This window comes from Paroedura picta, chromosome 2, assembly GCF_049243985.1.
Source record: "Paroedura picta isolate Pp20150507F chromosome 2, Ppicta_v3.0, whole genome shotgun sequence".
Classification (NCBI taxonomy): domain Eukaryota; kingdom Metazoa; phylum Chordata; class Lepidosauria; order Squamata; family Gekkonidae; genus Paroedura; species Paroedura picta.
In genome coordinates this window covers 112,117,733-112,132,726 of record NC_135370.1, presented here as the reverse complement: position 1 = coordinate 112,132,726, position 14,994 = coordinate 112,117,733, and the positions used below count along the sequence as shown (strand labels likewise).

Sequence of the window (14,994 nt, the reverse complement as noted above, 5' to 3'; positions counted from 1 at the left end):
ATTTTCCTAATATCCTCCCTGTCCTTAACAACAGAAGGTCAAAAGCACAATCATCTGCTGAGTCATTTTTTACAGCTCTACTTGTTGTAAAATGAAAATAAGTTATTTTGCATGTTAGGACACCAGTTAAATGTTGACAGACATAATCTTCAAGAAAGTGCTAAAAAGTAATGTTAAAAACAGAGGAGGAAACTGGGCTCATGGACAGCCAGAGACATTTAAGACTGTGCCACTGATACCTGACACATTAAGCATTCTTGGTCTCAGTATGCAGAAACATAAAATATATTTTAAAACCACTTACATCATGCAATGGATATGCAGCACTGTAAACACCGTTGGCAAGCAGACTGGTGATCCCTGGAACAACAACAGAGTCTGTTTATGCTTCCAAGTTTGAATTTCTTCCACTCTCCAAACTCTGGAGAAATTCTCCCTCAAAAAATCAGTAATATTATTGGAAAATTAATCTTTTACCAGTTCATTTGTGTCCATATTAGTTCATTTTAAGAAATGGAAAGATATGGAGAATCAGAGGAAGTCAGATATTTAAGAGTCCAGTGTTGGAATCCGATGACTTGAAATTAGTCATTATAATGAATTACACACCCTGAAGGTTCAAACTGGATTTTCAAAGCAAGTTGACAGATTTGGAAGTACAGCAAAATGCACGTTTGTAAAAAGAAGAGAGTTCAGCTGGGCCTGATAGGTGGGTGAATATGCACACATACACACACATACTCACACAAAGATTTTTAAAATATGATTTAAGCTTGATTAGAGAAGCTATCTGGAAAGCCTTTGGAAAGGCTTTTGGCATAATACTTACCATATTTATCACATTTTCGTCTTTTATTTAAAAGAGTCGGTTCCGTCTTGCTTCCCTCTCCTTTCCCTGTTTATATATTTATCTATTAGTTATACGATTGAGCTTGAAGCAGCTATAATGATTGAGTAACAGGGACTCTGAGGTCGTGTATATATTTTTTTCTGGAAAACTTAATTTTGGAGTTGAATGAGATGGTGTGTAATAGGGGATTGGTATAAGTGTAGCTGGAATTTTGCAATAGGTGAAGAATGCACTTAGACTTCCACTGACTGCTTAGTTGCAAAGTCTTAGAGGGTGCAGTATTTAATTTCTTGATGAGTTCTGCATTACAGCTGCTGGCATTAATATAGTTGCTTCCAAATATGGGGTATCTGACAGACTTCAGACATGTGTTTCTAGGTAATATGATGCCTTCAATGATTCTGATATCCTGGCTTTAATGCTGGCTTGGATCTAGTAAATTATATATATGAAAAACTAGTGTGGCTAGATGCATGATAACAGTTTTAGGCTGCGAGAGAGTAGCCCAACATCAGCTATAGTCGAATGTGGGGTTGAACCTGGGACTCCTAAATGATGTTCTACTAGTATATTACACTGGCTCTCTACTTAATAATTTAGATCACATACCATATAAGAATATCTCTACCCTACCCTGGTATCACTATATCTAATAATAAACCAGTTCACATCTGTGGAAAGAAAGGACTCACCATGAATGCAGAAAAATATCAATACTTTATTAACATGATTGGTGGGCAGGTTATAACACCTTAAAACAGAGGAAGAAGTCATGCAAATTGAGTAATGTACACTTGTGGGACTTGGGGATGGGATGAGGAATCAGGCAACTGCACACATCCTAATGCTACTCTGCCTTTTATCTTGTGAATGGTAAGCCAGGAGGACCAGCAAAAGCCACCATCATGGAAGAGGAGGTTGTGCTGCAGGGAGGTGAGAAAGAGAAGATACCATACCCCCCCCCATCCGCCAGTCAGGTGGATGGGTGGGGGAGTGAATCCAGGTTTGTCAACCTCTCCACTGCCAAGTATCAGGGAGAAAGACAGATGGATTGGTGGCTATGATGGTTATCTCTGCACACTTCTCCACTTTGAGGTAAATTTCGCTTTCAAAATAAAAATGTTCCCTCATACAAGCTAGTCTTTTAGCACAGTTCCTTAGTTATAAAAACGAAGCTCATTATCCATGACTGTTAGATCTTTTTGGCTTTACTCAATCTTGTAACCTTTGGGGAAGATGCAGAACCCCTTTTTATATAACCCTTTATCAGAAATGGCATTGAGGAATTTTAAACTACAAACAAAAGACTTTACAAAGGAATAGAGTAGCTGGAATGAGGAATCAAGTTTTTACATATAAGTCAGAATTTTCTTAGCTAGAAGCTCTTAGTTACGAGCCTTTGAGATATTCATAGGCTTATTCATAGTGGTTGAAGTTTCTTTTAAACTGCGAGGTTTCATGACTGTACCACCCAAACACATGTTTTTTTGGGGAAAAATTGAGTTCTAGTGAACATCCCTGGCTCCTAGAAATGGGCACTATTTCTAATACCACCACTTTCTCCCTTCCTAGAAGTACTAGTATCCCACTGCCTACTAAGAAGTCTGCACTTCCTCATATACACGAATATGAAGAAATACCCACTCCTGATTTCCCCTTTCTAACTAAATCTTCTTTCCTTAGAATAATTCTCCTTCTAATTTGGTCTCAATTGGGAGTTAACACTTCACTGCTCAAATTCCCACTGCCAAATATCTGCCCTGCTTGTCCAGACACTGAGTGGAGTAGCTGTCAGTAGAAAACTTCAGACTGCTCTCTGAACCAGCATCCAAATCCGAATCAGAACCAGAACAGACAGCATCTCTCTCAGGACACAGCTAGAATAGCAATTCTATCTCAGCTGTTGCTGGCCAGTCAGAGTGCTCAGAGCAGCCTGTCCCTCTGACTCTCTCTACTGAGTGAAGATTTTTAACCTTTCACTTACTGCTGATGTTACTTCAGCACTTGGAACCTGATTTTCAAAGTGCTGCTTGTCACACTGGACTAGCACAGCTATTGTCCTTCCAATTTCTTCAATGTAACCCACTCACCCAAGTTAAGGTAATTTACTAGGTATGTCATTAATAATTTTGAAGATGGTGTAAGTCATTAATTGGTCATAAAAATAATAGTTTCATTGATTAAATGTTGCTGGCACACAATTACCTTATATAGGCCTAGTTAATAAATGCCTCATAATATAAATGCTACATATCATACCATCAATGCCTTAAGAGACTGGACCATCCTATATAAAAAGAAGTATCAGTGCAGCAATGCTATACACCAGCTGTCCCCAACCTCCGGTTCAGGGACTGGTCCTGGTCCGTGGATCAGTCGGTACCGGGCCGCGGCTCCTCCTCATTCTCCTCCCCGGCTGCTGCCTCGGGGGCTGCTCTGCCACTCTGCCGCCGGCTCACCTTTGGTGTTCTCCAGCGGCCACCATTGCTGGGGCTCCCCCTTGGCATGGCACTGCGCAGCTGCTGCTGGGAGCGCCCGCCAGTGGGCGGCGGGAATTCAGGGGCGCCAGCGAGAAAGCAAGTGGAGCAGGGGCTCAGGAGGTGGTGGCGACGTCCCTCAGCAAAAGACTACCCCCCCTGGGCCTCAGTAAAATAGTCAAGCATTGACCGGTCCCCAGTGATAAAAAGGTTGGGGACCACTGCCGTACACTATAAATAACATGAAAACCACTTGCAGATAGCAACCAACTCAATAAGCAGTTTGGTAAGACTAAAAGTTTGCAACTACAACTATAAAGCTATATCTTGAAAATAGACTTGGCAATTGCTAGAGAAAATCCAGACATCATGGCTGTGTGCCACTTTGGCAACTTGGTACTGTAAGAGAAACTATGGCCACTTCCAGACTTCCTAACAGTAGTGGAAAGGTGGTTCTCTTAAAAACACACACACAAACAATCAGGAAGCCTTTCATTAAGGACATCACCACCCCTTAGATGTAACCTAGATAGGAATCAGAAACACATTCTGAAATACTTGAAACCCTGTAGACAGAAAAATATCATGGAACTTGATTTTTCAAAATTTTAGTTTTCCAACGTTACTACTATGTAATTCATAGAATCATAGAATAATAGAGTTGGAAGGTACCTCATGGGTCATCTAGTCCAACCCCCTGCCACTATGCAGGACAATCACAACCCTATCGCTCATCCACTGTAACCTGCCACCCCCTTGAATCTTCACAGAATCAGCCTCTATGTCAGATGGCTATCCAGCCTCTGTTTAAAAATTTCCAAAGATGGAGAACCCACCACCTCCCGAGGAAGCCTGTTCCACTGAGTAACTGCTCTGTCAGGAACTTCTTCCTGATGTTTAGACATAATTTCTTTTGAATTAATTTCATCCCATTGGTTCTGGTCCACCCCTCTGGAGCAAGAGCGAACAACTCTGCTCCATTCTCCATATTAGCGATCCCCAACCTTTGGGCCGCGGACCACATGTGGTCCTTCGACTAATTGGAGGTGGGCCCCAAAGGATGCCTTCTCCCCCCCCCCCGGCCCTTTACTTCATACTTCCCGGCCCTTTACAACACACTTCGGGTGTCATTGTCTCCCATCGCTCCCAGATGGGACTATCTCGTTGCAGAGAAACAAGCTCAGGGTTCCTATTGATTTGTCATTGTCATGAGTTAAAATTTCCATGAAAATAAAACGTTCCTTATGTTCATTGTTGTGGCGTGTTAGTATCTTATTTTGAAGGGATGTTTAAACATTACCATAGCGATCAGAGAGCGTTAGGGCAGTGGTTGAGAGTAGAGGAGTAAACTACCCCCCCCCCACCGGGCCTCAGTAAAAGGCATTGAGTGGTCCCCGGTGAGTGGTCCCCGGCATTGAGTGGTCCCCGGTGATAAAAAGGTTGGGGACCACTGCTCTATATGACAGCCTTTTAAATACTTGAAGATGCTTATCAGATCCCCTCTCAGTCGTCTCCTCTCCAGGCTAAACAGACCAAGCTCCCCCAACCTTTCTTCATGCATCTTGGTCTCTAAACCCCTCATAATCTTTGCTGCCCTCCTCTGGACATGCTGTTTGTCTCCCTCTTCAACTGGGGTGCCCAAAACTGAACACAGTACTCCAAGTGAGGCCGAACCAGAGCAGAGTACAGCAGTACCATCACCTCCCGTGATCTGGACACGATACTCCATTTGATACAGCCCAAAATCCCATTTGCCTTTTTAGCCACTGAGTCACACTGCTGACTCATGTTCATGTATGGTCTACTAAGACTCCTAGATTCTTTTTGGACATGCTGAATTCCAGAGATTAGCTAGAAGAGATAAGAATGCTTTCTTAAATGAACAGTGCAAACAAATAGAAGAAAACAATAGAATAGGGAGGAACAGAGATCTTGTCAAAAACACTGGAGATATGAAGAGAACGTTTCATGCAAAGATGGGTATCATAAAGGACTCAAAATGGTAGGGAACTAACAGAAGCAGAAGAGATTTAAAAAGGTGGCAAAATTATACCGAAGAACTATACAAAAGCAAACTTAACATCCCTGATAACCTGACCTGGAGCCAGACATCCAGAAGAACATCTACTTCTGCTTCATTGACTATGCTAACTTGTGGCAAGTTCTTAAAGAGATGGGAATACCAGAGCATCTTATCTGTCTCTTGAGAAACCTATATGCAGGTCAAGAAGCAATAGTGAGAACTGGGCATGGAATCACTGATTGGTTCAAAAGTGAGAAAGGAGTTAGGCAAGGCTGTATACTGTCACCTTGCCTATTTAACTTGTATGTGGAGCACATCATGAGAAAGGCGGGGTTAGATGAGTTACAAATTGGGATCAAGATTGCAGGGAGAAATATCAACAACCTCAGATATGCAGATGATACCACTCTAATGGCAGAAAAAAAATGGCAGAAAGCAAAGAGGAACTAAAAAGCCTTTTGATACGGGTGAAGGAGGAGATTGCAAAAGTTGGCTTGAAACTCAATATCAAGAAAATGAAGATCATGGCATCCGACCCTCTCAATTCGTGGCAAATAGATGGGGAAGAAATGGAGGTGGTGATACATTTTATTTTCCTGGGTTCCAAGATCACTGCAGATGGGGACTGCAGCAAAGAAATTAAAAGATGCTTTCTCCTGGGGAGGAAAGGTATGGCAAATCTAGACAGCATCCTAAAAAGCAGAGACATCACCCTGATAACAAAAGTGCATCTAGTCAAGGCTATGGTCTTCCCAGCTGCAATGTATGGCTGTGAAAGTTGGACCATAAGGAAGGCCGAGTGTCAAAGAATTGAGGCTTTTGAACTCTGGTGCTGGAGAAGACTGCTTCTTAGAAGCCCTGACAGCTCTTTAGAAGGGCAGATCCTGAAGATGAAACTGAAATACTTTGGCCACCATATGAGATGGAAGGACAGGAAGGTCTGGAGGATCATTGTCCATGGGTTGCGATGGGTCAGACATGACTTCGCACCTAACAACAACAAAAACTTGCAAGAGAAATCCCCCCCCCATCTTATATTGGTGTATTTGGTTTTTTCCTACCTAAAAGCAGAACTTTACATTTGTCCCTATTGAGCTTCATTTTATTCAGTTTAGCCCACTTCTCGAGCCTATCAAGAGAATTCTGTATGCTGTTTCTGTCTTTGGTTGTGTTTGCTACCACTCCCAGTTTAGTATAGTCTGCAAATTTAATAAGTATCCCCTCATCCAAATCATTTATAAACATGTTGAACAACACAGGCCCCAGGACAGATCCCTGGGGTACTCCACTTGTCACTCTTTTCCAAGAGGATGCTGAACCATTAACAAGTACCCTTTGGGTATGATCTGGCAACCTGTTATTGATCCAACTAACAGAATTAGGATCCGTACCATATTTTACCAAGTTGTCAACAAGAATATCATGTAGAACCTTATCAAAAGCTTTACTGAAATCCAGATAAACTATGTCCACTGAATTCCCCTGATCCAGCAAGGTAGTCACTTTCTCAAAGCAAGAAATAAGGTTGGTCTGACATGACTCGTTCTTGCATAATCCATGCTGAGTCTTAGAAATCACAGCTCTCAGTTCCAGCTGCTCAAGGACCGAGTACTTGAATATTTGTTCCAAAATTTTGCCAGCTATAGATGCTAAGCTGATGGGTTGATAGTTACCCTGATCCTCCTTTTTCCCTTTCCTGATGATGGGGGACAACATTTGCTTGCCTCCAATAATCTGGCACCTCGCCTGTTCTCCAAGAAGTGTCAACAATAATGCACAGAGGTTCAGAGATTACATCTGCAAGTTCTTTTAGTACCTTGGATGAAATTTTTCTGGCTCAGAAGACTTTCTTTCATTTAAAGAAACTATGTGTTTGTGGACTGCTCCAACAGTGATCCTAGGCCACCATTCCTGTGTTACATTTCTTAGAGTTCATAGAGGTTTGCATAGTATTGACATAAATACCACAGTCTGAAGCTTTTTGTATACTAAGTACAATTTATTATCTATCTTAAAACATGCACTTCTGGTTCTTTTCTGCAACAGGTTTTTCTTTAACATTCAATTACAGAAATATTTATATTGCAGAAAGCCTTGTTTTTTTCTGGAAGTGACATCACATAGCTGAATCCATCTATCATTATTTGGAGGGTGGTAATCAGTCTTTGTGTCAATATGTGCACATGCATAGCTGTCTGATGAAAACAGTTATGTGGGTAGCTTTGGAATTCTGACACAGGCCAGTAAGCACAATCACAAAATGGTTGCCACATAATAGCTGCTGCAAGAGGCAAAGCCAGCCACAAAATGGCTGCCATAGCTTACCTTCAGTCACATGATAAAGATCCTTGTACTATGGTGACAGCTGCAGCCAATCATATCTTCAAATTTCTACTCAGAAGCCTTGCTTGGCAAAAGCCCCACTTGGCCCTACCCAATTTTTAAAAACACTTGACAGGTGCCAGAAAATGTGTCAGTGGGCGCCATGGCTCCCAGAAGCACCAGGTTGTGTACTCTTGCTGTAGAATAATATCCCTATCTGTACCTGGCCCCAGTCCCTCTGTGTTTTGAGCTACATGGGAATTAGTTTCATAATGAGATATATGATGCTGATCTGAAACCTAAATAAATGTCCTTACCCATGCTGTATTTGGCTTTGGTGCAGGTAGTTCTTTTCAGTATTTCGTAAACCTGTAGGGAAAAAAGTTTCTTAAGCACTTCTACTGAAGAATAACATTTGCACTGTGTATAATATAAACAAAACCATCAGTACATTTAAGCTTTTGAGTGTTACTATTACAACACCACCATTCTCTATGAAGGTCAGAGTATGGGAATAAAAGGCAAGAGCTAATAAATAAATAAACATTTGATTGTGATGTCTGTGTGAACTATCCTTCACCAATTCCACTAGAAATCAGATTTACACAGCACTGCAAGATTGATTCACAAATGCCTACTTGGAACAGACCTTACACCTGTAATTCTCCAAAAAGTGACTGGGAACTTGCCCATTATTAAGTTGTGAGGGCACAAAGGGGAAAAAAAGAAAAAAATTGGATAAAATCCAGATTTCTTCCTTTCCCTCCCCCCATCTCCTCTCAATTTTCCATGGAAAAATTTGAGGGGACCCTGAAAAGAAATTCCACTGAAGTATTTTTTTTCTTTTCCATCTCCCTCATTTGAAGAATTGTAACAAAACATTGGAACCAAGCCTGTGTAAAATATTCAGCATTTTATTCAGTATTCAGCATGGTGTAGTGGTTAGGAGTGCAGACTTCTAATCTGGCGAGCCAGGTTTGATTCCACACTCTCCAACATGCAACCAGTTGGGTGACCTTGGGCTTGTCACAGCACTGATAAAGCTGTTCTAACTGAGCAGTAATATCAGGGCTCTCTCAGCCTCACCTACCTCACAGGGTGTCTGTTGTGGGGAGAGGAAAGTGAAGGGAATTGTAGGCCACTTTGCGACTCTTTCAGGAAAAGTGGCATATAAGAACCAACTTTTCTTCCATTTTCAAAACAACGGAAATAGTAGCTTTGTTGACAATGTCTAGTGCTCCTGTACCGATGCTATGCTGCTTTTACTCTGATGCCTAAGTGGTTCATTACTTTGGTTGCTGTCAGTATATAAAATGAGAATGGTTGGTACCAAGAAGTATCATATATGATAGAATTCTTTCTAGCAGGAGACTATCAGGCCTTTTCTACTGAGGGCAGAACTAGATGTGATGGTGTCTTTGGGTTCTACACAAGGATGCTGCCATTAACATCAATGCAGGTGATTTAAAAATCCTGATTGGGCCTGCAGCATCCATCCATTCTGAAGACTAGTACTTAGAGCTAGATGGTGTGTTATCATTCTTCTTACTAGAATTGATAATACTAAAAAAAAACAACCCTGTTCATACTTTTAATACGCTGGTGTGCACAGAGATGTATTACAAACCAGACACATTACAAGCCAAACTTTTTGAATTAGGACCCACTGCTAAAATTATTGTACTTTTCAAGAACCACTTCTATACTTATTGTAGTTTTCAGGACCTCCTTTTAAAGTAACTGCAAGTTCCTTCCAATATAAGAAACAGGAACCTCATAACTGTTAACATTGTAGAAGTTTATATATTTACTAGGGGGCAAAGCCCACTTTAAAAGTGGGCTAGTAGCCAGCAGCACCTCTACCGCACCCCCAAGCCAAGAGGGCAGTGGGCACAGCTGGCTGGGGGCACAGCGCATGGCTGGCTTCTTACCAGCTGCTGCAGAAGGGAGGAGGATTATGGGCTCATGGCCTCATGTAAAGACTGGGAGCATGGTGAGGAGGAGACCCCATGGCAGAGACTACCAGGGCTCCCAGCCCTGCACAGAGGCAGAGCATGAGACCCAATGGCAGAGGCTGGTGGTGCTCGTAGCCCTGTGCAGGGGCCAAGAGGCCAAGGATTACCAAGATACCCAATGCCAGAGGCTGGCAGTGCTTCTGGCTCTATGCAGAGGCTGGGACTCTGGGGAGGAGTGGAACAGGTGAGGGGAGCAGCCTGCGATGGGTGTTCAGTGGGGGATGACCCCCTCTGAGTTAGGGCAAATCAGAGGCCCCATGGTGCTCCCTGACAGCATGCCAGCTCCTCTGAATGGCCCGGGGGGGGGGGGGAAGGCTTGCATGTTGTGAGAAGTACCCATCACATTATATTGTATAATAGAAGATTATGATTTGTGCTTATAAATATATTGCACAGGCTGCATTTTATTAGCCATTACAAACATTATTCAGAGGCAAATCTACATTTGTGATTTAACACTGTTCCTACTCCTCCTCTACCCTCCTGGCCTGCCAACTCACCTATGTAACAGTTATTACCTACTTGTGCATCCTAATCTACAGTTTTAGAAGCACTGTTGTAAGGTAACAATCCATAAGTCAACATTCAATAAGAGCAGTGGACTCTCCCCGAGTCCTGAAATTAAATAAAAAAATATACTTCTGTGTTGCCACAGGGACACGTCACAACAATAAAACATTTATTTAGATCTCTTTTTGTGATTCTTTGTATAATGGTCAGTCTTTATGTTTAGGTAGATTTGTGAACAGCATCCTAAAAAGCAGAGACATCACCCTACCAACAAAAGTGCGTTTAGTCAAGGCTATGGTATTCCCAGTTGCAATGTATGGCTGCGAAAGTTGGACCATAAGGAAGGCCGAGCGTCAAAGAATTGAGGCTTTTGAACTCTGGTGCTGGAGAAGACTCTTGCGAGTCCCTTGGACTGCAAGGCGAACAAACCGGTCAGTCCTAGAGGAGATCAGCCCTGACTGCTCTTTAGAAGGCCAGATCCTGAAGATGAAACTCAAATACTTTGGCCACCTCATGAGAAGGAAGGACTCCCTGGAGAAGAGCCTAATGCTGGGAGTGATCGAGGGCAAAAGAAGAAGGGGACGACAGAGAATGAGGTGGATGGATGGAGTCACTGAAGCAGTAGGTACAAACTTAAAAGGACTCCAGGGAATGGTAGAGGACAGGAAGGCCTGGAGGATCATTGTCCATGGGGTCGCGATGGGTCGGACACGACTTCGCACATAACAACAACAAAAAGATTTGTGAAAGGCTGGCTATGGTAATTGGACCCCGATGCCTGTGTGTTCACAATGAAGATTTAAAACACAGAGGAAGGATGCTAAGCTAAGAGCTGCTTCATCACATGTCCCCCCTCCTTCCCCGTTCATACCCTACCACCAGAAAATACAACAGGAATGTGTTTTAGATTGGGTTGCTGCCCAATTCCAATATTCCTGTGAACAATGAAGAGAACATTTTATTTGAACTGAGGGCACATCGCTTTGCAGTCCTGTAGCTATGCGGACTGTGCCATTAAAAAAAAAATTAGATCCAGAAATGGGGAGTGGGAGGCAGGTACAAGGGTAGGACTGTAGCGTATTTCTCCCTTCAGATGGGCTTGCCCCTGTTTGCGCCCCAATTTGCAACGCAACAAGAAAGGGGAAGCAGGATTTTGTAATTTCCTTTATCGCATAACAAACTGGATGAAAACTTACACCAACTCCTGCACAGCCACAGATTGCTGCAAACATCATCTGGAAGCAATCAATGAGAGGCTGTGCAGTGGCAAATTCCTTGTGCAAATTTGTCATGCACAATTTAGCTTTGTGTCTATATTTGGTTTTCAAATAGGAGATTTCAATACAAAAATAGAAGTTTATAATTAGCATGGTACAACCTGAACCCACCAGAAGGGGGCCTACTATCGCCCCCAGATTTATATCTGGGTGTGACAGCTGGGAACAGATGATTGAAGATTAAGGGCCTAATGAGGGATGGTGTGATCACCATCGCTTTTGTTCTTATCTGCTTTATACTATATTTTATGGGTTTTTATGTTTTATTATGTTGTGAGCCGCTATGAACCAGCTTGTGTGGGAGTGGTGAGATAAAAGCCCAATAAACAAACAAACAAACAAACAAATAAATATTAAGCTTGTATGTTCAAGCCATGGACACAAACTACCAACAGTAATACTTTAAAAAAAATTACCCATAAAGCAGATAACAAAAATTTGCTATATTCTCTTACATTTCTATTTTGCAAAAGAAACCCTCAAAGAAAAGAAACTTGTCACTAGATGTGAGGACATAAACACTGAAGTATGTTTTGAAAAGGAATAAGCATAAGAAATATTTTATAGATTTGAATATTTTCTAATATGCAGGTGTGGAAGAAAAACAAAGAAAATAAAATGCTTTTCTGTAAGTCTTTGCAAGCAGGCATTTCAATGGTAATTTACTATATATTTATTAGAATACTATTTAGAAATATGGTCAGGAGTACACCCCCAAGAAGAAACTTTAAACCGGGAAATATTTGTAATGTAATTATTTAATAAGAATTAATCTTATATGGATAAGTAGTTTTGAGTAGCATTCCCACAAGAAAATCACAGATAAATCATAAACAAAACTAGACATAGCTAGTCATAAAGAGAAAAGTCGAGGCCTTCAGAAAGAACATTTTAAAATGAAAAAGCCGGCACAAAGCATAAAGAGGCCTGAATTTAGGCATGGAGTTTAGAAGCAACCTCACTTAACAAGAAAGTTAAACTTTTATTAATGTTATGTCCTTGAAATAGAATAGGGAGTGAAATCATACCCAGACACAGACAACGAGGTCTTTCATCTTACTTGTTCAGGTTCACTGTTTGGTTTTCTTTTTAATGACCATTTTGTCTCTCTTCACAGCACCATTTCATTCTTTCCTCCTATTCAACTAACCTTCTCTTTTTTGCTAATAGGGTAGACAGAGAGGCAATACCATCCTGTTTTCCCTTCCTACTGCAGCATTTTAACCAGTATGGTTATTATTCCATTTGGATCTTGTAACTCCTGTGGTTGGAAAATGGCTGCTAGAGGGAGGAGAAAGTAGGAAAGACAGCATTGAGCGCCTTCTATTGATGGCTTCCAGGACCAATTCTTTGTATCTTGCATCAATAAAAAGATGGAGAGACACTAAAATGAAGTTGCCTCTATCTTGTTCTCAACAAACTTCAGTATTGAGTATATGGTTATATCAGTAGCATCTATGGAGCACCCTGGACAATTGACCAGAGCACTGTGCTGGGGGCTTCCCAACAGCTGTTGGAGGTGATATATGACCTAATAAAGAATCCATTAATTATATCACTCACTTCATAGAATAAAAAATCTGATAGTGTTCCCCTGTATTTCAATTTTTTTCTGACAGCAAAGAATTCCAATAACTAGTTCCAAATGTTAATTTGCCCTTTGAAAATGAGCGATTCCATTTTTGCCTGAAGGTTATTTCTTTTTAAATGATTCCCACACATGATCAATCTAACTAGCACCATATGTCAGTCATAAATGTTTTTTGAAAAATAATGCAAACATCATCAGTCTAACTAATACAACCTTTGGCACATTTCTGAAGGGACATTTACTAAGTGAAAACTGGGCAATTTATTCTTATTCAAAATGAGTTAGGTGGGAATAAAGGAGATGTATAGGAGGGCTATTTTTTAACTAGGGCCCAAGAATTACTAAGACCTCCCCCTAACTAAAACACAGTTGTGAGCTTGGAGTCTGGTGACCATGAATGAGTCCATGCTTTTGGCTTCATCTAATATGGCATGCCAGATCTAATGACAAAATGTTTCTTAATGACTGCAGATATCTCTTCAATGTGTCTTAATTTTCAGAAAGTTCAGCTGAAGGAAAGGGGCAAGAGTGAGTCTTCATGTGCAGAAAGAGAAATTGTGATTCAAGAAAAGATGGTAAGACGCAAAGGGAGAGGAAGCTACACACTGCTGTGAGATAGCTGATGTACCCTGGAGGTACAAGATTAATTTCTCTGGAGGTAGCATGTAGGCATGCCTCTTGTCTTCCACTTGTGATCTTATTAAATATTTGTAAATAAGTACTACAAAAAATAGAGCCTCTTGTGGCACAGAGTGGTAAGGCAGCAGAAATGCTGTCTGAAGCTGTCTGCCCATGAGGTTGGGAGTTCAATCCCAGCAGCCGGCTCAAGGTTGACTCAGCCTTCCATCCTTCCGAGGTCGGTAGAATGAGTACCCAGCTTGCTGGGGGGTAAACGGTAATGACTGGGGAAGGCACTGGCAAACCACCCCGTATTGAGTCTGCCATGAAAACGCTGGAGGGCGTCACCCCAATGGTCAGACATGACTCGGTGCTTGCATAGGGGATACCTTTACCTTACTACAAAAATGCTCTAAGTCTCCTATGCGTTTTCTTCTAAAGGGAACCAGATCCAGGTAAGCACTGCCCTGGAACTTCTCATAGCTTGGAGAAGTGCGGAGCATTTAGCAATGTGCTGCACCCTCTCTTTACAACTATTAATAACAATAATGTAAAAATCGTGTGATGTAGTTGCCAGTGTGCTGGTATAGAATGAAGAATCACTGTGGTCTGCCATGAAGCTCACTTTGTGTCCTTGGAATAGATATTTCTATTCCTTAGGGCAGGGGTCCTCAATGCGGTGCCCATGGGAACCATGGCACCCATTCACACCTTTCTTGGTGCCTGCTAAGTGTTTGTAACAACTATACCGGGCTAGGTGGGGCTATTAGGCACTGGATATTTGATTGACTATGCAGGTTTTTAGAAAAAAAACATTGCTTTGATGGCAGCCACCACCACAACAGAAGGATCTTCAGGGTATGATTGAAAGTAAGCTGTGGCACCCATTCTGTGGCTGGCTCATCCACCTGCAGCAGCCATATTGTGGCTGCACCCATCATCCAGTGTCAGAATTCCAAAGGTGCTCACAGACTCAAAAACATTAGGAACCCCTGCCCTAGGGACTCTACACTGCTCCAACAGACACTCAAGGGTATAATCTAGAAACTGAATTTTCTATTTCTATGAAATTTAAAACATACACACACAAGGGCCCATTCTTATATGCCCAAATTTGTTAGAAAATATCAATCTGTTTCTAGTGAACTTAAGAGGTATTTTCCATTTTTAAATGAGGAACTGACAGAAGACAAACTGAACAAATTTAGACAAGGAATAGTAACTTAGCACATTTGTTCGGTGTCAAATTACTTCATAGAGATTCTTTCTTCTTTACTAGCCACAGTCACATATTGAGTGAAAGATCTTAAT

The 14,994-nt window shown here is 41.6% G+C and overlaps 1 protein-coding gene across 5 annotated transcripts in view; it reads right to left on the bottom strand.

Moving 5' to 3' along the window:
• Window positions 1-14,994, bottom strand: part of ANO1 (anoctamin 1) — a 188,621-nt gene that overhangs the window by 79,042 nt on the left and 94,585 nt on the right. For all 5 annotated transcript variants that reach the window (XM_077322083.1, XM_077322085.1, XM_077322084.1 and 2 more), the window contains exons 7-8: window positions 7,990-8,041; window positions 305-360 (exon numbers count right to left, since the gene is read on the bottom strand). In XM_077322083.1, the coding sequence (XP_077178198.1) occupies window positions 305-360; window positions 7,990-8,041 (108 nt within the window). The remainder of the gene's footprint in view (window positions 1-304; window positions 361-7,989; window positions 8,042-14,994) is intronic.